The sequence below is a fragment of the Carcharhinus amblyrhynchos genome, chromosome 13 (genome assembly GCF_965287045.1).
Source record: "Carcharhinus amblyrhynchos chromosome 13, sCarAmb.v2.hapA, whole genome shotgun sequence".
Lineage (NCBI taxonomy): Eukaryota > Metazoa > Chordata > Chondrichthyes > Carcharhiniformes > Carcharhinidae > Carcharhinus > Carcharhinus amblyrhynchos.
Window position 1 is genome coordinate 79,378,660 of NC_137336.1, and position 25,952 is coordinate 79,404,611.

Sequence of the window (25,952 nt, forward strand, 5' to 3'; positions counted from 1 at the left end):
GATGTTACCTTGTTCAATTTCTCTTGTTGCTAGTGGTGCGTATCTAAAACCTGGAACTGGCTAACTGGGGAAAGTTACCTCCTGGCTCTGATTATGCTGATCGGCTTCATCTTCGTCTCGATGATGCTTGCAAACTGCTGTTACAGGTAGAATTTATTGCTATTTTGGGGCCTTCGTCAACAAATACGTGAATTGTACTTGATTTCAATACTCAGGGAAACATGCAATTCCATTGAATCATAAATGATGCGAAATATAACAGACGCCCGAGTGTATACAAACATTAAAAAATCATAAATGGAGAGAAGAAACCAGGTCCAATATATTGATAACTGGATGAGAGAAAGAGAAAGGGTGGGAAGGAGGAGAGAGAGAGAGATTGACATGGACCATTATCCCTTCTTGTCATCAGTATGTGTGCTACGCATGGAATCAAAAACTGAGTCACAAAATTATTGTAAGCCCAGCAGAGCTTGCAGTCATGCATAGAAGTTCCTTTTATTGGCAAATTTTAAATACTCATCCCGGATATTCAATGCACTACACTTCATTTGCACACCTCAGGTTCGACTAAATATATTTTTGTTTGCAATTACCTTACACAGTACTATTTCAGTTTTAAAGTGATGAGATATGAGTTTGATCAACATTTATTCAGTTAATTTACATAATCTGAAAATATCTTGGCATTAGATAATGCCCTAACACTTTTTCCTAAATTCATTGCACTTTCAAACCACTTCCTGCATTCCATTTCTATGAAACTACGTGTCAGATTTTCTTAGCACTCCCTCCTCAACCACTTAGAAAGAAAAAATCAAAACCGAATGTCTCGTGGCCCTTTTTTGCAGATGAGATCTACGTCATTCCGCCATCAAAGGAATGTCAAGTAACCATGGCACTTACCGATTGTGTTTACTTCAGGATGTATCACGAACATGCACGCTGAGACGCACATTCACACACATACGCACACAAACACACACATACACATACATGCGCAGATTATTTTATCGTGAGTTCACTTGTAAATGCAAGCCTATTTCAAAAACAAAGCAAAGAATGCTGTGAGAGCAAGGACACTTCAGATATTTCCCTTGGGAATTATACATGGCTTCAGCCTGAGAGGTTTAAGTAATATCACATTGTGACTTAACACAAGAAGAAGCTGCTAATCCACGCAAGGTAAACCAGGCTGTACGTAAGTCCTATCTTTATTTTTTTTTCAGCACAAAGCCCACCCTAGCGAGGAAGGAGAAAAAACATCTAAGAGCAAACTGTGATTTTGTTGAACGTAATGTGGTTGAAAAGAAGGTAATTATTGCGCTTTGTCCGCTGATTCAAAATCTCAAAACGTTTGCTGTGTTCCTTATATCTACATATGAATTAAATGTAAAACCATTCCGAATGTACACTTCTGTCTCTTCACAGTCTATGTCACGATATAATCAAGTTGTATAAAAATCTTATTCAAAAGGAAATATATTACTGTATTTTTGGTTGTTTTATTTATTGCAGGCACAGCTTTACCAGATGTATCTCCATCAGTGTGTCTCCGAACAGGAAATGAGCTAAAATTTCCAAAGAATTTTAAATGTACCTTCATGGATGAAGCAACGTCATGCATTTCTGATCTCCACGTATCCTTGACACGATGCAAGAGATCTAGATATGAACAGTTTGCAACATTTCCTTTCAGCTAATCGATTAAGCCTATGCATTCAGTTTTTTTATATACCGTACCAAAAGCTGCAAACAAGATATTTTAATTTGCACACTCAGTGTTGTACTTAAAGTTTGTCGTGCATCTCATTGGTCTACGTAGAGGATTCCAAACGTGGATATCTTGTAATCTTCAACTGCTAAATGCAACCGTCGTCTTCTGAATTTCATATATTGTGTATTTGTAATCAATAAGTAAAAGAACAAATGAAGAAACTGATGTCTTTCTCAACATTTGTTCATTTGATATCTTTCCCCCCATTGCAGTGGGCAGCAATGCAATGATGGTCTCCTCAAAGTCAATGTGGACATGTTGTCTTAACAAGTCTTGCCACTGCATCCAGCGTTGTCCTGCCAAAATCTGACAATGGTTCATCTCTGATTGTTTTGTTCTGTGTCCACATTCAAGGTTTTAAAATAAACGTAATTTCACTACGATTGATGTATAACTCATTGTCAGGTAGTTCCAGTAAACAATTCGGGAGTGAACAGCCAAACATATCGAACTATCATAGGAAGTAAACGCAAGAGTATGCAATGTGGTCTGTCCATCGTGCTCCGACCGTCATTATTATCATGGAAGATCACAAAATCCAATACTCTGATCCTGTCTTCCCCACATATCCCTTGATGCCTTGACCTCCAAATGCTATGTCTCATTCTTTATTGAAATCAAACGGTTTTATCTCAACTACTTTTGGTGGAAGGGAATTCCTTAGATTCAGTCTTTGGGTGAAGAAACATAACCTCACCTCAGTGTTAAAAGGTTTACCCCTTAACCTCAAAGTATAACCCCAATTTCTGGACCCCCCCCGCAATGGCAACAATCTTTCTTAAACTACCCTGCTTAATCCTGTTAGAATTTTAGAAATTTCTGTGAATCCCCTTGCATCCTTCTGAACTCCACGATATGTAGTGTGAATCAATTTCGACCCTCCTCATATAACAGTCGTGCAATCCAGGAGTCAATCTGGTAAACCTTTGCTACACACTCTCAATGTAAGGAACATCCTTCCGCCGATAAGGACACCAAAAGATGCACACAAGCTCCGGAAGTCGCCTCACCAATGCCCTATACAATTGAAGTAAATCATCCCAATTCCTGTAGTTATGAAGGCCAACGTACAATTTGCCTTTCTTACTGCATCTTGTATCTGTGTGCTTACTTTAAGAGTCTAATGTACGAGGACATAAAGTTTCCCTGGGTATCCATATCACTCAATGTACACCCATTTGAATAATAATTTGCCTTCTATGATTTGTTATGTAACTGTACAACCTCACATTTATCCACATTGTACGATATCACCCACGCATATGCCCCTCATTCAGTCTGTTGAAATCACACTCAAGAAGTTTTGCATCCTCATCACAGCTTACCGCCCTACAAGCCTTTCCTGGATTTACCATTGTAGACAAAAATACATTTGGCTCCCTCATTCAAATTGCTAATATAAGTAGGGCCCTCACAGATCACTGGGATACCAAGCAAACACAGCCATGACAATCAGTGAAACACCATTTATTCTTACTCTTTGATTCCTGTCGGCTAAACAGCTTTAATCTCAAGACACTCCTTGCAATCTACTGAATTTTAACTTTATATAGCCACGTATTATGTGAGACATTGTCCAAAGCCCTCTGAAAGTCTGATTAAACCACATCCACCAGTTCTCCATGGTAAAGTCTACTGGTCACATCTTCAAACAATGCAAGTAGATTTGTTAAGCACATCATCCCTTTCGTTAATACATTTTAATTGTTATTTTTTATTATACGCTGTTTTCAAAACGATTTGCCATTAAAACCTTGACCGTGGACTCTAGCGACTTTCCTATTAACAACGTTATGCTTATTCATCAATGATTTGTATTAATGCTTCGTATTAATCTCCCTATTTGAATGTTGGACTTACATTAGCTACCCTCCATTCTTAGGAAGCATTCCAGAATAAAAAGAATTCTGGAAAATTACCAGCAGTGAATCCTTTTTTTTGTTTCAGAGCCACTTCGTTAATCATTCTAGGATGAAGATTATTGGCCCCTGAAGACATATCTCCATTCAATTCCATTAATTTCCTCACAACCAGGGGACACTCGTAGATTTTTGAAATAATACATCATGTCCGTGTTCGTTGAAGGGAGTGAGGGCCAGAGTGTGGAATTCAGGGAGAGAGAATGTCAGGTTCTTGAGCAAATCGACAGAGGGAAGAATGTTTGATTGGAGGTTTTGGCAGGCTTACCTGTGGACAAATCTTGAGATCCGGAGAAACTATGTCTCAGGCTATTGTGGGAAGCCAAGGGATGTGATTGCATAGACTCTGGCCCAAATCTTTAATTCCTCTCTAGCGACGTGGGAAGTTCCAGAGAGCTGGAGGACAGATGATGTGGTCCCGTTAATTATAAAGCGCTGTAGAGATTATCCAAGAAACTGCAGTCCAGTGCATCTCACTTCAGCCGTAGGGAAACTATTGGAGATTAATTTAAACGAGAGAATTTATCTCCACTTGGAGAGACAAGGTTTGATCAGTAAAAGCTGACATGGTTTTGTCGGACAAATGTCATGTATAACAAATTTCAGCTTTGTTTTTGAGGGGTTGAATAGATGCTTAAATGAGGGTACCGCAGGTGAGATCATTTATATGGATTCCAGGAAAGTGTTTGACAAGATGTCAGAATGGAGACTTATGTGAAAGATAAATGCACATGGGATACAATGTAAAGTGTTTAAGTGGATTTAAAATCGGCTGACCTGTAGGCAGAAAGAGGATGACGACTGCTGCTTTACTGGCATTGTCCAGTGGTATACTGCCGCGATCTGTGCTGGCTCCACTATTATCAATCACATACATAAACAAAATAGATTACTATGTGGGCGTTAGAATTAGCACGTTTGTGGATCATAAAAAAAATGGCCGAGTGATAATGGTGAAGTTGAATGTATTGATCTACAAGAAGATACTGAAACGATGCTCAAATGAGCAGATGAGTGCCAATTGAAATTGATTCAAGAAATATGTTAGGTGGCTCAAGTTGAGATGAGTAATTTAAAAAGGACCTACTTACTGAACGGTATGACAGAATGTTGCTTAAAACAAAGGGGCCTCGGCATGTTTGTCCCTGGGTCTCGGAAGGCAGAAGCATATAGTATTAGTGTACTGCAAAATACAATTTATCAATCGGGGCATAGATTAGAAAAGCAGTGAATCCATGTTGGAGTTGAGTAGAACATTAGAGAAGAAACAATGATATGATTTGGTGCTGTTTTGGAGTCACATTATAGGAAGGATAGAGTTGCACTGGTGGGAGCAGGGGGCGGCGGGTGGCGGTTTAGGCTTCCATAGGTGATTGACCAGGATGCTGCCTGACTTGGAACATTTATATTATGAAGGGAATTTGAATATGCTTGTGTTGTTTTCGTTTTGGCTGAGAAGACTGACCAGCAATCTGGTCATGCTGTGCAAGATTATGAGGGACAATGGCAGAATGGATAAAGAGCAGCTGCTCCCCTTAGTTGATGGGTTAGTCACGAGGGGATAAAGTAACAAGGTGATGGGTAGGAGGTTTATAGGAGATTTGAAGAAAACGTTGTTTTTATACAGATGGAGCTGATGGTGTGGGATTTATTGCTTGGGCGGGTGGTCGAGGCGAGTTTTCCTACATCTTTAAAGAATACCACTACCTGGATGAGAGCTTGACTTGTCATTACGTGCAAGGCTAAAGGCAAAGTGCTGTTAAATAGGAATAGGTAGGAGGCATTTTGTTACTCACGTGCCATTACAGACTCGAAAGGCTGAACTGCCTCTTCTACAGTGTACGATTCTATGATTCCATGAAGTTGTAAGGGATTCCAGGACAAAATAGAATCAAAGGAGAAAAGTAGAATGAAGAAAACATTGAAGATTATTCGGTGTGGAGATTGATATTATCTCAATAAGGACAGCGTGTGGGCGAGTGCTATTTTGCTTTTAGCTTCGAAGAAAACCATAAGAGTCACAGGGCACTGTGTGCAAAAGTTATTGGTGCTTCATGGGATCGAAATCTACCAGGAATGTTGCCCTTTAAAGAACGATGCTGCTTAGAGTTATTTCAGACACATTCTGTGCAGCAAGGCTTGAAATTTCCTTCAAGATGTGTCAACGTATTATTTAAGTGCACTTTATTTTATGTTAATAATTGTTTCCCAGCATAGTTGGATCTAGAATGCATTTTGTTTCGCAAATCCTCATAATATACAATTACGAAAACGTTCTGGCAGATGCTTCAAGTTTCACTTTCCAGTCTGTAGTTTAACATTTGCTGACGGGTCTTCCATCCGTGTTTTTCCAAAAATGTGAAGAGCCCAGTCCGTAGAAGGCTTTCAATGCAGGTTTCGGGTTTGGGGTCGTTAAATTGTGACTTTTTATACACTACCAGCTGTTGTATTCTGTCAATTAAAGGGTTTAAATGGCCCAAAACTTCACTGAGGTGCTACAGAATCATGCTTGGCACCACTTAACCCAATGGTCACCCTTTGCAAATATTTGCAATCTTTAAGTGAGTTGCCTCCACGTAACACCAAACTCATTGCTGATCGATGTCCTTGTCAATTACAGTATATGTGTTTAAGTTTCTTGAGTTCAAGTTGGCTGACGGGCTACTTTCCCATATTTAATTCGCATCGCAGTGCTGTTGCTATTCAACAGATCTGAAAAAGCCGTATTTTTGTTAGTTGCATCTAACTAGAAATATCGTAAGTTTAGAACAAATTGTTGTTATTATTTGCAAAGGGTGACCATTGGGTTAAGTGATGTCAAGCATGATTTCGAGAATGTGCAGGAGAAAAGATGTTAAGGATGTGGAGCTAAGTCTGGAAATTCACTAAATATAAAGTTTACTTTTACAGGTTTTTGCAAGGGCGGGATAAACAACGATGTCGAATGGCCGATTCCTGTTGTAAATATCTATTCCTGTAATGTCCCTCAACTGCAATTCATGGAAATGTTACCGGTTTATGAAATTTCAGTGTACATGCGTTTAAATTCAGTTAATTAATTCCACAAAACTACACGAGACATTCACAGAATGGGAAACAATTCGTTTTAATTATCTACATTGCTAAATAAATGATCACTGGCCAATTGAGAATTTTCTGATTTTTTTTTAAATTTCAAACTTATGTAGTATCATTTCAACTCATTATTTGGGATTTCCTGCAAGATCAGAAGAAGAGAACCTTAGAAGGAGAGAGAATAACAGAGTCGGTGACAGAGAGAAGAAAGGAGAGAAGATACGGAGACAGTAGTAGGATCAGAGAGGAAAAGGCAGAAACAGACAAAAATATTGCATTGGTTTATTGTACCACTGAATCCGATAAGGAAATGTGGAAAACAACCAGATCTTTCAGTAAATCTTGGCTGCTTTGGCATTCCAGGAGACTATAAAAATCGCAGATATTTGCCAAAAATGTCCCACCTACTGATCGAAAGAGAATGGACTTGTGGCAAATGGAATGAGTCAGGGATCGATGCAAATCTGCGACACAAAGCTACGTGCACCATGGCCGGCGGAGTTTTTGATACTTACCAGATAATAAACCGGGAAACGTCAGACAGTTTCAATCTTAATTTAACACCTAGATAACTCGACAACCAAAGCTTCCAACAACACCACCTCCCCCTCATTCGTCCCCTCACCCGTCCACTCACCTCTGCTCGGACGTGACTACAAGGCAGCCATCCAGACAACTTGCACGGAAACGTAGCTATTTATATTCTTCGAATATATTTTTCAAGATGTGCTTCCAATTACCATGTAAAATAAACTTAAGGTCATTAAGATAATATGGTGTGGGTATGGATTATTTACTGCTGTCTGACAGTTACTTATGATGCTAGTATTTTAACCAATTATGATATTAATGGACACAGTTAAAGGAAATTCAATGGCTAGACCACTGAAACTTTCTGCTAAATCAATGATCCAAAGTGACTGTTCCATAATAACGTCCACTATGCATATTAAACGGAAACTGACTGACCAAATGTAAGAGACTCAACACTCAATGATATTATGTTGATTATTTTTAATGGAATCTATTCATCAGAAAATCAGCAGATTTATACTCATAATTTATTGTAATTTATCTATATGATTCAGTGATCACTAAGCCAGACAATTGTGCGCAAAAACACGTTTTTAAAGGAGAGCATGTTATGAAATGTTTCAGAACTGCAAACCCTCTTGGTATATCAACAATAATTACCGACATCTTTTGCAAGCCTAGACTGACTCGATGAAGTACACAATTAATCCTATTATGAAGTAGTCTACTGCAAGAATTGTTGTTGCGCATAGTTATAGTTAGCAGAGTTGTTGATTGTGCAATCTACCACGAAGAAAAGCAAATCACGAATTAACTCTAAGAGGACTATTAAAATACGAAGTGATCCTTGATGATTTATATAAGATTAGATTGGAATTCATTAGAATGATAATGAATGATGCGACATGAACCTTCTCTTAGAAATACATACCGTCCGGCGATGTGCTTGTTCTTCACAACGGATTGGCTTAACTACAAGGGACACGATTGACGCTACTGTTCACAAAGTTAAACAGGTCTTAATTTAGATCTGTGATTATTGAATGGTGTGGTCTGGGTATATGGCACCAATGATCCTTAGGAAGCACTTCCCAAACCTACGAAGGGAACAGATACCTGCGTACACAAGAACATGGAGGTCACTCACAAGTCACCCACCTTACTAACTTGAAAATATATCACCGTTTCTTCACTGCCGCTGGGCAAGCTCATTCTCAATGGCCTTCCGGAAATGCAAATAAATAATATCGTCGGCTTCTCCCTTATCTAATCTGATCGTTACCTCCTAAGGTAATTCTAATAGTTTTGTCAGGCATGACTTCCTCTGAATGAAATCATGCCAACGTTTCCCTATATTCCCATGCATTTCCAATAGCCTGAAAACTCGACCTTTATAATGGACTCTAAAATCTTACCAAAGTTCCAGGACATTCTAACTGGACAGTAATTTCCCGCCTTTTACTTCCCTCCCTTCTTAAACAAGGATGTTATCTTCCCAATTTTCCAGTCCTTGGGCTCTCCTGCACTCTAATGATTCCTGAATGATCAATACTAATGCCTGCATTATCACTTTAGCCATCGCCTTCAGAATTCTGGGGTATAGTTTTTTTCGTCCAGATGACTTATCAACATTCCCAACTTTCAGCTTCACTAGCATATTTTCCTTAGTACCAGCCACCATACTCATCCCTGACTCTCTTCAGGTTTTGATATGTTGTTGGTATCTCTCACCGTGCAGACGGATGCAAAGGATGTAATCAGATTCTCCGCCGTTTATTTTCTCCATATTATTACTTTCCGCATCATTTTGCAGTGGTCCAGTGTCCACACTTGCATATCCCTTACCCTTGATGAATCTAAAACAAAAACACCTGCAATCTTATTTGACATTACTAACTAGCTTACTCTCAAATTTCACCTACTCCGCCCCCCCACCCCGTATTTCGTTTTTTTAGTTAAAATTAAAGTTAATGTTAATTAGTCACAAGTAAGGGTTACATAACACCGCAATGAAGTTACCGTGAAATTCCCCTGGATGCCACACTCTGGCGCCTGTCATAAGAACATAAGAAATAGGAGCAGGAGTAGGCCATCTACCCCTTCGAGCCTGCCCCGCCATTCAATAAGATCATGGCTGATCTGTCGCTGCTCAGTTCCACTTTCCCGCCCTCTCCCCATAACCCTTAATCCCCTCTCTTATCAAGAACCCATCAACCCGCGTCTTAAAAATATTTAGCGAGGCAGCCTCCACCACTTCAACGGGCAGAGAATTCCAGAGATTCACCACCCTTTGAGTGAAGAAGTTCCTCCTCAACTCCGTTCTAAACCGCCCCCCTTTTATCTTGAGGCTGTGTCCCCTAGTCCTACTGTCTTTTTTGAGCGGGAAGAGTCTTTCCACCTCTATCCTATCCATCCCATTCATCATCTTATACGTCTCAATGAGATCTCCCCTCATTCTTCGAAACTCTAACGAGTACAAGCCCAGTTTATTCAGCCTCTCCTCATAGCTCAACCCCCTCAACTCCGGTATCAGCCTAGTAAACCTCCTCTGCACTCCCTCCAAGGCCAAAATATCTTTGCGCAGGTGCGGTGCCCAAAACTGCACACAGTACTCCAGCTGCCGCCTCACCAATGCCCTATACAGCTGCAGCAAGACCTCCCTACTTTTATATTCAATCCCCCTCGCTATGAAGGCCAGCATCCCATTCGCCTTCCTGACCACCTGCTGCACCTGCAAGCTGGGTTTTTGCGACTCATGCACAAGGACAATGTCAATGCACTTAGTTTTAGTTGTAGTTGCCCCCTATTAGTTATTAAAAGGTTTCCAGTCTCCCGGCTTCCCAAATATCTTCGCTACTGCATTTTGTTTTATTTTGCTCCAATGCTACCCCTGACTTACCTCGTCGGCAATTGTTGCCTCGTCCTCCCTTTAATATGCATTTTCTACCTTGGAATGATGTTTTCCTGTGCCTCGTGAGTTACTCTCAGAAACCTCTGCCATTCCTGTTCCACTATTTTTCCTCGCAGGCACCTCTCCCACTTAACTATAAGTAGCTCCTCCCGTATGCCTCTGTAGCTGTCTTAATCAACTGTAATACCGTCACATCTGATTCCGGATTCTCCTTTTCGAATTGCACAGTGAGTTCTACCATATGAATGTCTAATGCTGAAGGAAGTGAGCATTAAATTGAATTTTTCATGATTTTTCGAAGACCTTTAGGTTAGAAGAATTGGTTTGCTAACAAAGTGCCAAAATTCTCACCAAATATACCTTCACTGCTGCACTTCATCAGCTCCTATGGGAAAAGCTGTAATTGGTCTTGGATACAAGGTGAGATGCTCAAAATAGCAGCAACTGCGAAGCGAGTACTGAGAGATTGAAGACTAGCGTGTTGTTGAGTGAAAAAGTGCAAGGAATTCATTGATTTTGTCTTGAAGACGTGCATGTTATTTTAGAGGTAAATAGTTTTCCGTGGTTATATAGGTCCGCAAAATTTGAAGAAATCCAATTGTAAAATGTAATTTTCTAATTGGTTCGGCCAAACGGCTGAGTGAAAAGTCGTAATATGCATAGAGGGCTTGAAATTAATTAGGTTTAAATGTTACGAAATGATATCCAACTGAGACTTGCATAAAAGGTACACTACGTGAAGTCTGTTTTATGATAACACGAATATCACCATTCAGAGCCCAGCAGTTTCCATTTTTGTTCGTTCCATGGTCCAGTATGTTTTCAGCAATTAACAATGGCGCACAGATATGAAGAAACAATTTGTTCTTCTGAATTCCTTTCTTTTAAGATAGGAAACATATCATAGCAGGCAAACAAGGCTCTCCTGTAGATTCTTTTTTTTTGAAGTAAGTACCCCAATAAGTAAGATTTTAGTGGGTTCTCCATTCCACCAGAACATTGTGCCTAATGGGCAAGCGTCAATTGACCACGTGAGCTCATCAACATGTTTCACACCGGATTGAGAGACAGCATTGTAGTTCAAGTGAAAGTACTCTTGCAGGATCCTTAATATGTAATTATATTTTGCACTTAGAGATGGCCAATGACAGAATATGGGAAGTCAATATCATGTTCCATATTTGAACTAGTTTTGCGATTGTCTGCAGTGCATACTTCATTCCATTCTTCAGCTCCTCTCTAAATTTTCTCTGGGTTACACCATAAATGCATGCGTTTGTACAAGTACTAAGCAACTGAAACATTATTCCGACTGTCTGGATGTCACTGGTCGCATAACTTTGATTATCTGTTACATATAGAGATATAAAATATCCCACTTCGACGCTCCATAAAAATATGAATGTCCCTGATATACTGAAGAGTAAAACAATGGATTTCTTCCGATTTTTTACCTCAGGATCCTTGTCTCTCACTACATTATTGTGGCTCTTGAGAGCCCTGCGGATTCGACTTGCCACCAAAATGTGCCTGGCGGTGAGAACATTGAGCATTAGAATGAAGAGAAATGGTACACAGGGGGTTAAAACAACGTGAAGAATTTCGAAAGTTCCCCATGCTGGTTCAGTGAAAAAGGCCTGCTTAATAACACAACCATGAGGTACTTTGTTCATGATAAGTATGGGGTCAAATACAAAATACCATGGGATGTTGTGTAAGAAGGTCAGCACACTCAAAGCAACAAGAGCCAATGCTGCCGTTTTGCGGCTGCAATATTTTGTTTTCAGCTTATGGCAACAAATTGCCAAAAATCGGTCGAACGTGAAAGCTACCGTGAACCAGACTGAAGATTCTGTGGCAGCAAAAATCAAGACTGCGTTTAGGCGACAAATGGTGGTGATAGTCAAGAATGAAACTGGGAAATAAACTGCAATTGTGCATCTTAATATAACATCAGTGAAAACAACTAGAAGATCCGCTGCTGTCATGGCCACGAGATAGCTGGTCACGCACTTAGAGAGACCACAATTTCCACGCAACAGGATCACAATTGTTACGGAATTAACTGTAAAAAATAAAGATAAATGTATGAGAAATATTTCATTGAAACGCTCACAACATTTTAAATGCAAATTCAAAACCTTTGTTTAGATCAATGTGCAATTAAAAACTACATGAACAGCAGGAAGACCAATAGCAATCCTGAAACAAGAGGAATAGTTCACTCTATATCTAAAAGAAATAAAAAATACAGTTCTGAAGGGAATGTAGGCAGGCACTGCGGCCAGAGATAAATGTTGACCTCGAAGGATTATCTCTCTGCCTTAGCAATGGATACGAATGCACGACAGTGTGGAATGGTCAGGATAAATATTCAATGAAAAATAGTAGTGGGGTAAAATGCAAAGGCGTTCTGCTCAGGACAAATATGGGATGAGTAAGAAATGCTGGCAAACATTTATTAATTGTATTTATTCAATTATTAATTACAGGCAAACATCAGCTTCGCCAATTCATCATGTACAAAAAAAAATCCAATTCTCCGTTTCTTCTGCAGACGATTTTTTCTGAACCATCTCCAAGATTGGTAACGCTCCAGAAATTCGATTCCTGGAATTCAACAGCTTAATGGAGGTGATGCCGAATTTGCATTTTCAAAATAGTGTTCAGCTTCACTTCGCTGTATTTGCATTCTGACCCTTATTCGTAAATTCACTGATTTGAAGTGCATTCTATCTGCCTTCATAACTGTTTCTTCGATATCACTGGTATTTTACATAAGCACTATCATTAATATTATCACAATTATTTGTTATTTTTAATAGTTTGAATTCATTCATCCGATGAAAATACATCACTTTATCCCTCATTTTTATTCACACAGTCTATCCATTTTCTGATTTCCTGCAGAGACCTGGCATCTGCTCCTTTACTCTTTGTTACTTGCATTTCCAATCTGTGCATCATTGTGCACTATCAGATCATTGTTTGTATTTCTAAGTTGAGTAAATGACAGCCCATCTAATGATACTAATCACACAACCTTCAGTGACTTATGGGATTTCAACAGACACCTTGATCAATCAAGTTGATTAACATTTCTTTCTAACATAAAATTTGACGTTCAATTATTCGTTCATATCTGCCCAGAGTAAAACAATTATTTTCAATTTTTTTTCCTGAGGTTTTCTATTTCCTACCGTTCTCTGGTCTGACTCATTTAAGCTGGTATCATGCATTTATGGAGTCCCACTCTGTGTACGTTAGGTCGACTAACCATGGTAAATGCGCAAATTTACGATGATACGTGTGTGGCGTGGGGTCATTGATGGGGGGCGGTGGGGGGGGGGGGTGGCGAGGGAGGTGGAGGGGGTGGTTCCTGAGCAAGATGCTCTGTGATACAGTTGGTGCAGACTCAACAGAACAAATGGCCTCCTTCTGCACTGAAGGCATCCTATGATTCAATTTTCCTTTGTTTCAGCAGAGTAATCCTCCTGTGTACCAGCAGTAAATTCTTACTGGAGTTGTATTGTTACCGGCAGTTCCACAGTTTCCATCCTTACTTTACTCAGTTACCAAAGATTGCAAATGCAATAGTCCTCATTTGAGGACTGTCAATTTTCAAAGTATCTTCCACCTACAATATTTTGTTGATATAGACAGCAAAAATATAGCTTTATCATATTTGCTTCATTGAGCAGAATTATTCCCAATCGAACACAAGCCAGGAAAAAATGTTGTCAACCAAACTGAATTCAGTATCGAGCCTAGTTTGTAACTGACGAGAACTAAAAATTGCAGAGGAGGAATGAGATTTTTGCTTTCGTGTAGATAAATCACGAAAAGATACCAAAAATTTGCAAAGTCCAACCATTGTGTTAAGTGATAAGAACATAAGAACATAAGAAATAGGAGCAGGAGTAGGCCATCTAGCCCTTCGAGCCTGCCCCGCCATTCAATAAGATCATGGCTGATCTGTTGTGGCTCAGTTCCACTTTCCCGCCCTCTCCCCATAACCCTTAATCCCCTCTCTTATCAAGAACCCATCAACCCGCTTCTTAAAAATATTTAGCAAGGCAGCCTCCACCACTTCAACGGGCAGAGAATTCCAGAGATTCACCACCCTTTGAGTGAAGAAGTTCCTCCTCAACTCCGTTCTAAACCGCCTCCCCTTTATCTTGAGGCTGTGCCCCCTAGTCCTACTGTCTTTTTTGAGCGGGAAGAGTCTCTCCACCTCTATCCTATCCATCCCATTCATCATCTTATACGTCTCAATGAGATCTCCCCTCATTCTTCTAAACTCTAACGAGTACAAGCCTAGTTTATTCAGCCTCTCCTCATAGCTCAATCCTGACAAACTTGATTTCAAATATTTGTATTACAATAAACAGTCAACTCTCAATTGCCGCCCTTTGAGACTGGGACCTTCCCAAAGACAAGGATACGTTTCAAAACATAATGGCAATGGTTATTTAGGAGACACACATCATAGTTTCTTCAGATGCATTCACTTATATAGAGCTGCACTTCCTCTGGTGCAGGAAGTAACCATATGGGTTATAAACTTAGGCACGGAGCTGTGTAGTTCAGCTGTGAGATCAGGAAACACCTTTTAACCCAAGAAGTCATAGAACTTTGAATTATCTTGCAACATGGCTATGTGAAAGCAGGAGCTTGTAAGATTGAAATACCTATTAGCTAATTATGAAATTTCCAAAATAAGTGACGAGAATTTCAGGGAATGTGAATCAAATAATATTAATTCTCTGTTTGACACAAATGATCCCTGCCCGGTTGAGAATTTCTACGACGTGCTTTTTATTTTTATTTCACCATTTTTTCAATATTATTTCGTCCCTTTTTTGGGGATTTGCCACAGGTTAAAGGCGGCCTTTATTGTAACCAATCACTGCCACCCTGCGCACTTACCCAGATCATCCATGTTTCTGGTGATAATGGATATCCATTACAAGTGGTTAGAAGGTTATAAACTAAAATTGGCAAACACGACAGCAACCATTGAGAAAATGCATACCTCGTTCGCAACGCACGGGATCCCAGAGGTATTAGTTTCTGTTAATGGTTCAGTATTTGCCTGCCTAGCGTACACAAAAACCTCGGGGTCCTTGTGCATGAGTCGCAAAAACCCAGCTTGCAGGTGCAGCAGGTGGTCAGGAAGGCGAATGGGATGCTGGCCTTCATAGCGAGGGGGATTGAATATAAAAGTAGGGAGGTCTTGCTGCAGCTGTATAGGGCATTGGTGAGGCCGCAGCTGGAGTACTGTGTGCAGTTTTGGGCGCCGCACCTGCGAAAAGATATTTTGGCCTTGGAGGGAGTGCAGAGGAGGTTTACTAGGCTGATACAGGAGTTGAGGGGCTTGAGCTATGAGGAGAGGCTGAATAAACTAGGCTTGTACTCGTTAGAGTTTAGAAGAATGAGGGGAGATCTCATTGAGACGTATAAGATGATGAATGGGATGGATAGGATAGAGGTGGAGAGACTCTTCCCGCTCAGAAAGGACAGTAGGACTAGGGGGCACAGCCTCAAGATAAAGGGGGGGGGGCGGTTTAGAACGGAGTTGAGGATGAATTTCTTCACTCAAAGGGTGGTGAATCTCTGGAATTCTCTGCCCGTTGAAGTGGTGGAGGCTGCCTCGCTAAATATTTTTAAGACGCGGGTTGATGGGTTTTTGATAAGAGAGGGGATTAAGGGTTATGGGGAGAGGGCGGGAATGTGGAACTGAGCCACGACAGATCAGCCATGATCTTATTGAATGGCGGGGCAGGCTCGAAGGGCTAGATGGCCTACTCCTGCTCCTATTTCTTATGTTCATATGTTCATCTGGCGCATCTTATCACGCGACATCAAGTAGGTTAGTGGGAAGGGCAGTCTAAATGTTAAAGGCCGGCTTGAAGAAACAGCCAGCGGCCACGTTGCTTGGTTATTTGACTATAGTAACACTCCACATGCCACCGTGGGGACTGCGCCAGCAGAGTTTCGGATGGACAGGCGGCCCCGCACCAGACTGAGTCTGCTGTTGCCAAACCTGGGAGCAAAAGTAGAAAGACACCAGAAAGCCCAATACAGGGGCCATAACAACACTCACCAAGACAGGCACTTGAAAGGGGGGAGAGAGTTTGGGTCAGAAATTATGTAAATGGCTAAGTAGGTAATCGGAACAGTCGAGTCCAAGACCAGGTCAGTATCCTATCAAGAACGCATAGACCATGCAGTGGTAAGGAAACACCTGGAACAGGTTCAGGCCTTAAGCTCTCCACTCGGAGCCCTAGGGACGAGCAGAGTACCCCTCGACAAGCCAGCACCGCCTCCCCTGTCTGTCGTGGGGACCTCAGGGCCCGAAATGGACACAGGGGACGATGCTGCTGCAATACCACCACCAACTGAAGTGGACGAGGAACTAGACGTCCGGCTTTCGCGGCAGAAGAATTTCACTCCGCCAACATCAGAGGCCAAGTTGGAGGACCCGAGCTCGGTGCTCAAGCGGAGGAAACGACCCCTGAGCGGATCAAACTGAGGGGCTTCCTCAGATTTTGGGGTGGAGAAATGTGATGTCTTTAGCCAGGCTAATAAGGTTGGTTTGTTCGAGCATCAACTACCTGATGAGTCCTAATTGATGTTAAATCAGGGAGCCTCATGCTCCTATTTAAATCAGACTCCTAGTCTGCATTCAGCAGGAACCACCGGAGAACTGGCTTTCCACAGATGTACGGTGTAAATAAATTAAGTTGGTGAGGGACCATTTTCCTCCATGGAGTTATTACAATCCTGTACATAAATCAAAACAATAACAAACAATAACATTCCTGTTCAGGTGTAGTTGCTAAATCCAGCCTGTATGCACCCAACTTATTAGAAGTTCACAGTGGGGAACTGGGTTCAATCCACAGAAAGTGCTATATGCACGATAAGAAGGCATTTTGATTACTGCGAGAGGAAGCTATTCGATACATGTTCCACCAATGTGAATAATGAGCTAATTTTCTTCATAAATGTAATCATCTTCAAGTTCATCACAAAGTGACATACAGTCTAACATTCATCTCAATTGTTTCTGATCATGATTATTGTTCCATACTATTATAATTCTTAACAAGTGCCAATGAAAGGAATTCATAAGAACATAAGAAATAAGAGCAGGAGTAGGCCATCTAGCCCTTCGAGCCTGCCCCGCCATGCAACAAGATCATGGCTGATCTGAAGTGGATCAGTTTCACTTTCCCGCTTTCTCCCCATAATCCTTAATCCCCTTGTTTATCAGAAACCTATCTACCCGTGACTTAAATATATTTAGTGAGGTAGCCTCGACCACTTCAACGGGCAGAGAATTCCAGAGACTCACCACCCTTTGAGTGAAGAAGTTCCTCCGATCTAAACTGCCCCCCCACCTTTATTTTGAGGTTATGCCCTCTAGTTCTGCGATCCTTTCTAAGCGGGAAGCATCTCTCTACCTCTACCCTATCTAGCCCCTTCATTATCTTATTTGTCTCTATAAGATCCCCCCTCAGCCTTCTAAACTCTAACGAGTACAGACCCAGTCTGTTCCATCTCTCTTCATAGGCTAACCCCCTCATCTCCCGTATCAGCCTAAACCTTCTCTATACTCCCTCCAAGACCAATATATCCTTTTGCAAATGTGGTGACCAAAACTGCACACAATACTCCAGTTGTGCCCTCACCAGTGTCCAATACAGTTGCAGCAAGACCTCCCTACTTTTATATTCTAACCCCTTCGCTATAAAGGCCAACATTCCATTTTCCTTCTTGATCACCTGCTGCACCTGCAGACTGGGTTTTTGCAATTCGTGCACAAGGACCCCCAGGTCCCTCTGCACTGTAGCATGCTGCAGCTTTTCGCCCTTTAAATAATAATCCATCCTACTATTATTTCTACCAAAGTTGATAACCTCACGTTTGCTAACATTATACTCCATCTGCCAGGTCCTCGCCCACTCACTCAGCCTATCCAGATCTCTCTGCAGACTTCCCGTGCCTTCCACGCAATTCATCGCAGGATGTTCCTGAGAAGCTCAGGGTAACAGATGGATCTTGGAGAACTTATTCACAGGTCACTGGAAGCGGCGGAGTAGATGAATAGGGTAGTTAAAAGACATATGGTACATTTGTTTTTATCTGTCGTGGCACAGCGTATAAGAACAAGGAGGAGATGCTAGTGCTGTACAGAACGTTGGTTATGCAATGTTCTCTGTGCTGTTCTGACCACCTCACTATAGGAAGAATGCAATTTCATTGTAGGGTGCACTGAAGAGATTCACTGGGATGTTGCCTGGGATGGAGCACTTGAGCTTTAGGAAGAGATTGGATAGTATTGGGTTGTTATCTCTAGAGCAGAGAAGATTGAGGGAAGCATGATTACAGTATGTAACATCATGAGAGGTAATGATAAAGTAAATTTGAAGTAGTTGTTCCCCTTCGTTGAGGGGTCAATAACAAGGGGGCATCATTGTACGGTGGGGTAGGAGATTCACTGGGGATTTGAGGAAAACAAGACATATTGGCTGGCGGGAATCTAGAATTAACTGCATTAGAAAGTAATGGAGGCTAGAAACTGTGCGACCTTTAAGTAGTATTTGGATAGGGAGGTGAAATGTAATAACATTCAGGAATATGGGCCAAGTGCTTTTAAAATAGATTAGACTTCTGTGGTAGTTATATTCAGTGCTGACTCCAGAGCTGTATAGATCTATAAATCTATGACTAAGGTCCAATCAACACTACCAACGTACCAGTTCAAGCACAGATGCGAACTATATATTCATGTCCATATACAAAAGGAAAAATATGTTTGGAATAAATAGATTGTGTACATAAGAACATAAGAGTATAAGAAATAGGAGCAGGAGTAGGCCATCTAGCCCCTCGAGCCTGCCCCGCCATTCAATACGATCATGGCTGATCTGTCGCTGCTCAGTTCCACTTTCCCGCCCTCTCCCCATAACCCTTAATCCCCTCTCTTATCAAAAACCCATCAACCCGCGTCTTAAAAATATTTAGCGAGGCAGCCTCCACCACTTCAACGGGCAGAGAATTCCAGAGATTCACCACCCTTTGAGTGAAGAAGTTCCTCCTCAACTCCGTTCTAAACCGCCCCCCTTTTATCTTGAGGCTGTGCCCCCTAGTCCCACTGTCTTTTTTGAGCGGGAAGAGTCTCTCCACCTCTATCCTATCCATCCCATTCATCATCTTATACGTCTCAATGAGATCTCCCCTCATTCTTCTAAACTCTAACGAGTACAAGCCCAGTTTATTCAGCCTCTCCTCATAGCTCAACCCCCTCAACTCTGGTATCAGCCTAGTAAACCTCCTCTGCACTCCCTCCAAGGCCAAAATATCCTTGCGCAGGTGCGGCGCCCAAAACTGCACACAGTACTCCAGCTGCGGCCTCACCAATGCCCTATACAGCTGCAGCAAGACCTCCCTACTTTTATATTCAATCCCCCTCGCTATGAAGGCCAGCATCCCATTCGCCTTCCTGACCACCTGCTGCACCTGCAAGCTGGGTTTTTGCGACTCATGCACAAGGACCCCGAGGTCCCTCTGCACCGTCGCCTGCTGCAGTTTTTCGCCCCGTAAGTAATAGTCCTTCCTACCATTCTTCCTACCAAAGTGGACCACCTCACACTTGCCCACATTAAATTCCATTTGCCATTTCCTGGCCCATTCGCCCAGCCTATCTAGATCCTTCTGCAGACTCTCCACACCCTCCGCACAATTTGCAGTTCCCCCAGTCTTGGTGTCATCAGCAAATTTCGACACCCTACACTCGGTTCCCTCCTCCAGATCATCTATATAAATGGTAAAAAGCTGAGGCCCCAGCACCGACCCCTGGGGCACTCCACTAGTCACCATCCGCCAATCCGAATAGCACCCGTTGACCCCCACTCTCTGCCTCCTATTTGACAACCAATCCTCTATCCACGTTAACACCCTACCCCCAACTCCATGTCCCTCGACCTTCTGCAATATGAACATTGAGTGGGAAGAATAATATGTGAAATTGTACTAAGGTCACTTTTGAAGAAACCACTACATTTTTATTTAGAGTATATTAAGGCTGATCGGACAACTGCAACTGTGCAGAGTTGAAGAAAAACATCTCTTGTAGGCTGCATCTACAGCAACACAGTTAAACATGAACTATGTCATTACTGTCAGTTCATAATAGGTTACCTGGAACGCCAATAGCTGCAAGAATCGGGTAGTAAATCGCTGTTATTTCATCAAGTACTGAAGATCCCATCTTCTATTCGAAGTAAGTAGATAACTTTGTCACTAGTGCCAAGGTTTGGTTTGTTGCCGGAGCTGATGCCTTGAACACCTATTTAAAAGAAAGGAAAATCTCCAGGGTCACATTTCTCTCCTTCAACCATTTTGCTTAATTGCAGTCAGTGAACAGATTGCACAATCAGAGTTTTATGTTTTTCTAATGCAGCACATTACGTAAAGTGAATACATCCCTCTGCAGAATGCAATGTACAAAACAAGACTTAAAGGGCAAAACACTAGTCTAATATTAAAATTGAACCTCAAATGCTACATGATATATATGAGAGCAGGTTAAGAACATTGTTCTGCTCCCCAGTTAACTGCATTTGGATCCGAAAAGAATGTTTGCTAAACTGTATGCATGACTCGAAAGCAGGGGAACTGAACTCCTGCTGGAGACAAGAAAAACTAGACAAGAGGTAAATGTACTGGCTCGAAAAGCCCACCACGCAACATTCAGTGCCACTTGGTCAGAAAAGCAGCTTCAAGAAACCTCAAAAGGTGCATTATTTTTGACGTATGCTGAGCTTCCTAGTTACTCAATGCCTAGGATTGGTTTTACAACAGAGTGGTGCTACTATATACAGATTTTCAAGCAGGTCATTCCTTCCTAAACCACTGACTCGTATTTCTCAGAATGTGTGCCCAATATTTTCCTGGCAATTTCAGTCTTCCACTTCCCAACGATGGGTTGTACCAAACTCCCACAAGCCGCGACAAAATGATTTATATTTGTTTGGCGGATGGCAACGCTTTAATTCTATACTTGCCCCTCTCGTTGTGTAAAAGAGTCATATAATGTCACTGCGTAAAAATAAGCCCTTCGAGCCGTCTTGTCTGCACCTGCTATCAAGTATAAGAACATAAGAACATAAGAAATAGGAGCAGGAGTAGGCCATCTAGCCCTTCGAGCCTGCCCCGCCATTCAATAAGATCATGGCTGATCTGTCCTGGCTCAGTTCCACATTCCCGCCCTCTCCCCATAACCCTTAATCCCCTCTCTCATCAAAAACCCATCAACCCGCGTCTTAAAAATATTTAGCGAGGTAGCCTCCACCACTTCAACGGGCAGAGAATTCCAGAGTTTCACCACCCTTTGAGTGAAGAAGTTCCTCCTCAACTCTGTTCTAAACCGCCCCCCCGTTATCTTGAGGCTGTGCCCCCTAGTCCTACTATCCTTTCTGAGCGGGCAGAGTCTCTCCACCTCTATCCTATCCATCCCATTCATCATCTTATACGTCTCAATGAGATCTCCCCTCATTCTTCTAAACTCTAACGAATGCAAGCCTAATCTATGACATTGTATAATTACATTGTTCAGCAATTGTTGTGTAGCCTTCTGTGCTATGGCGTTTCGACTGTTCGCCCTAATGTTCCTTATCTGCTGTGAGGGTTCCCGTGTCAAACATCACTTCAAACAATAAGTTGCAGATTCCCAGGGCTTATGGGTGAAAATGAGTTCATTCAAACGTCCTCAAAATCTCCTGCCTCTTACCTTAAAGCTATGATGTGGAGATGCCGGCTTTGGACTGGGGTGTGCACAATAAAAAGTCTCACAACCGCAGGTTAAATTCTAAAAGTTTATTTGCTATCATAAACTTCTGGAGCGCTGCTGCTTCATCAGGTGATTCACCCGATTCACCTGATGAACATTTTTCCTCATAGCTAGCTTTTTTTTTTGACGTCTTCGAATATTGTTTGTGATCATTTATGCAATCTGTTTAACTCCTTGACATTGTTTCTCATGCAGGGCGCTCAGAATTGGATGCCAGATATTCCAGACAAGTCGCCAACAGTATCCCATAAAAGCCCAACACTCTGCAGTGTCTCCAGTGACCCATTGTGGCGGAGAACAATGAATTTATTCAACACCATATTTGAATATAACTGAAGTATTTAGCATGGGAGCAGTTTCATGAATGTTGTGTTCAATTGTGGGTATAATGTTGTCAACTGAAAATTTGAACGGTAATTTGGAAAATTTTGTTTTTCTAAGCGGGGACGACTTGGAGTTGGGTTGTTCCGCTAAAATTAACAGCATATAAGAACATAAGAACATAAGAAATAGGAGCAGGAGTAGGCCATCTAGCCCTTCGAGCCTGCCCCGCCATTCAATAAGATCATGGCTGATCTGTCGTGGCTCAGTTCCACTTTCCCGCCCTCTCCCCATAACCCTTAATCCCCTCTCTTATCAAGAACCCATCAACCCGCTTCTTAAAAATATTTAGCGAGGCAGCCTCCACCACTTCAACGGGCAGAGAATTCCAGAGATTCACCACCCTTTGAGTGAAGAAGTTCCTCCTCAACTCCGTTCTAAACCGCCTCCCCTTTATCTTGAGGCTGTGCCCCCTAGTCCTACTGTCTTTTTTGAGCGGGAAGAGTCTCTCCACCTCTATCCTATCCATCCCATTCATCATCTTATACGTCTCAATGAGATCTCCCCTCATTCTTCTAAACTCTAACGAGTACAAGCCTAGTTTATTCAGCCTCTCCTCATAGTTCAATCCCCTCAACTCCGGTATCAGCCTAGTAAACCTCCTCTGCACTCCTTCCAGGGCCAAAATATCCTTGCGCAGGTGCGGCGCCCAAAACTGCACACAGTACTCCAGCTGCGGCCTCACCAATGCCCTATACAGCTGCAGCAAGACCTCCCTACTTTTATATTCAATCCCCCTCGCTATGAAGGCCAGCATCCCATTCGCCTTCCTGACCACCTGCTGCACCTGCAAGCTGGGTTTTTGCGACTCATGCACAAGGACCCCAAGGTCCCTCTGCACCGTCGCCTGCTGCAGTTTTTCGCCACGTAAGTAATAGTCCTTCCTACCATTCTTCCTACCAAAGTGGACCACCTCACACTTGCCAACATTAAATTCCATTTGCCATTTCCTGGCCCATTCGCCCAGCCTATCTAGATCCTTCTGCAGACTCTCCACACCCTCCGCACAATTTGCCTTTCCCCCAATCTTGGTGTCATCAGCAAATTTCGACACCCTGCACTCGGTTCCCTCCTCCAGATCATCTATATAAATGGTAAATAGCTGAGGCCCCAGCACCGACCCCTGGGGCACCCCACTAGTCACCAACCGCCAATCCGAATAGCACCCATTGACCCCCACTCTCTGCCTCCTATTTGACAACCAATCCTCTATCCACGCTAACACCCTACCCCCAACTCCATGTCCCCTGACCTTCTGCAATAACCTCTTGTGAGGTACCTTGTCAAACGCCTTCTGAAAATCCAGAAAGACCACATCCACCGGCTCTCCTCTATCCACTGCCCTAGACACATCCTCATAGAACTCCAGTAAATTTGTCAGACACGACTTCCCTTTAATGAAACCGTGTTGCGTCCGCCCTATCAAGCAATTCCCTTCAAGATGCCTCGCAATTTCCTGCTTAATGACGGATTCTAACATTTTACCTACCACAGACGTTAAACTAACCGGCCTATAATTCCCCGCCTTTTGCCTGGCACCCTTCTTAAACAACGGCGTAACATTAGCCGTTTTCCAATCTTCCGGCACTTCCCCGGAATCCAGCGACGTCTGGAAAATAACCACCAAGGCATCCACTATCACCTCCGCCATTTCTTTCAGAACCCTCGGATGCATTCCATCCGTTCCTGGGGACTTGTCCACAATCAGCCCCTCCAGTCTGTCGAGCACCACCTCTCTAGTAACAGTAATGTCATTAAGACCCTCCATTCCTACCACCTTTCCATCGCTAACACCCGGCAAATTATTCACGTCCTCCTCCGTGAAGACAGAAACAAAAAAGTTATTCAAGACCTTAGCCATATCCCCATCCCCTACCACTAGCTCCCCTTTCTCATCCTCTAAAGGACCAACGTTCACCCTAGCCAGCCTCTTCCTTTTTATATATTTATAAAAACTCTTGCTATCCTTTTTTATATTAAGTGCTAGCCCAGCCTCATAGCTTCTCCTACCCTCCTTTATCAACTTCTTTGTCAATCTTTGTTGACATTTAAACCTTTCCCAATCCTCTTCTCGCCCACTACTCTTAGCTACTCTAAATTCCTCCGCTTTTAATTTAACACTTTCCTTCACCTCCTTCGTTATCCACAGCTTATTACCTCTCTTCCTACTGTCCTTTTTAACCATCGGAATAAATTTCTGCTGAGCACCAAGAAAGATCTCCTGAAAGATCCTCCACTGCTCCTCAGCAGACCTACCTTCCAACGCACTCCCCCAGTCCACATTCGCCAATTCTTCTCTCATCCTACCATACTCCCCTCTATTCAAACAAAGGACGCGTGTCCGGGAACCCACTTTCTCCTCCTCCATCTGCACCAGAAACTCCACCATGCAATGATCACTCTCTCCAAGAAGATCCTTCACCGCAAGGTCCCTAATTCTACCCGCCTCATTACATAGCACCAGATCCAAGATAGCTCGCTCCCTCGTCGGCTCCAACACACACTGTTCAAGGAAATTATCCCGGCAGCATTCCAGGAACTCCTCCTCGAGCCCACCTCGTCCAACATGGGTCGACCAATCAATATGCAGATTGAAATCTCCCATAACTACTGCCGTCCCATTCCTGCACGCCGCACTTATTTGCGTGTTAACAGCCCGCCCCACCTCCAGATCATTATTCGGGGGCCTATAGACGACACCCACCAGCGTCTTCCTCCCTTTGCTGTTCCTAATCTCCACCCACAACGATTCCACTTTCTGCTCTTTGGCTCCGATATCATCCCTTGCTACCACCTTGATACTATCCTTAATCAGCAGAGCTAGGCCACCCCCTCTTTCCTCCTGCCTATCCTTCCTAAACACTTGATAGCCCTGTACATTCATCTCCCAGTCCCTGTCACCTTGCAGCCACGTCTCTGTAATGGCCACCAGATCGTATCCATTTGTGTCGATCTGCGCCACCAGTTCATCCACTTTATTCCGAATGCTTCGTGCATTCAGATAAAGTGCTTTCATCCCAGCCTTCACCTGGACCCTATTTGCCGTAACGCCACCAATTGGGACATCCTCGGCCTCTTCCCTTACCTGTACCCTATCCTTAACTTTAGACCTCGTAGCGTCACCTACCCTCGCACCCTCCCCCCCCCCCTAATTAGTTTAAAGCCCTGTCTACAGTCCTCTTTACTCGATTCGCCAACACTCTGGTCCCAGCACGGTTCAGACCAACCCCATCCCGCCCGAACAAGTCCCACCTACCCCAATACTGGTGCCAATGCCCCATAAATTCGAACCCATTCCTCCCACACCAATCCCTGAGCCACCCATTCACTTCCTTTATCCTGTCAATCCTACGCCCGTCTGCACTCAGTTCAGGCAGTAGCCCAGAGACGACCACCTTGTCGGTTCTACTTTTTAATTCCATTCCCAGCTTCTCATACTCCCTCCCCAGATCCTCAGTCCGCACTTTGCCTACGTCGCCGGCACCCACATGTACT

At 42.7% G+C, this 25,952-nt stretch overlaps 1 protein-coding gene and 1 long non-coding RNA gene across 2 annotated transcripts; one reads left to right on the forward strand and one right to left on the reverse strand.

Annotated features, from left to right (window-relative positions):
• The first annotated feature begins 38 nt into the window (after positions 1-38).
• On the forward strand, positions 39-2,363 carry LOC145351610 (uncharacterized). The gene is made up of 3 exons (XR_013888436.1): positions 39-146; positions 1,230-1,314; positions 1,519-2,363. It is a non-coding gene; the product is annotated as an uncharacterized LOC145351610 (long non-coding RNA).
• Positions 2,364-8,029: 5,666 nt separating this feature from the next.
• Positions 8,030-20,495, reverse strand: LOC145351377 (putative G-protein coupled receptor 139). The gene is made up of 4 exons (XM_080200988.1): positions 20,426-20,495; positions 11,348-12,281; positions 9,037-9,161; positions 8,030-8,088 (listed from the first exon to the last, which is right to left on the reverse strand). The coding sequence occupies exons 1-4, from the start codon at positions 20,493-20,495 to the stop codon at positions 8,030-8,032; spliced, it is 1,188 nt and encodes a 395-aa protein (XP_080057114.1).
• Between the last annotated feature and the right edge of the window lie 5,457 nt (positions 20,496-25,952).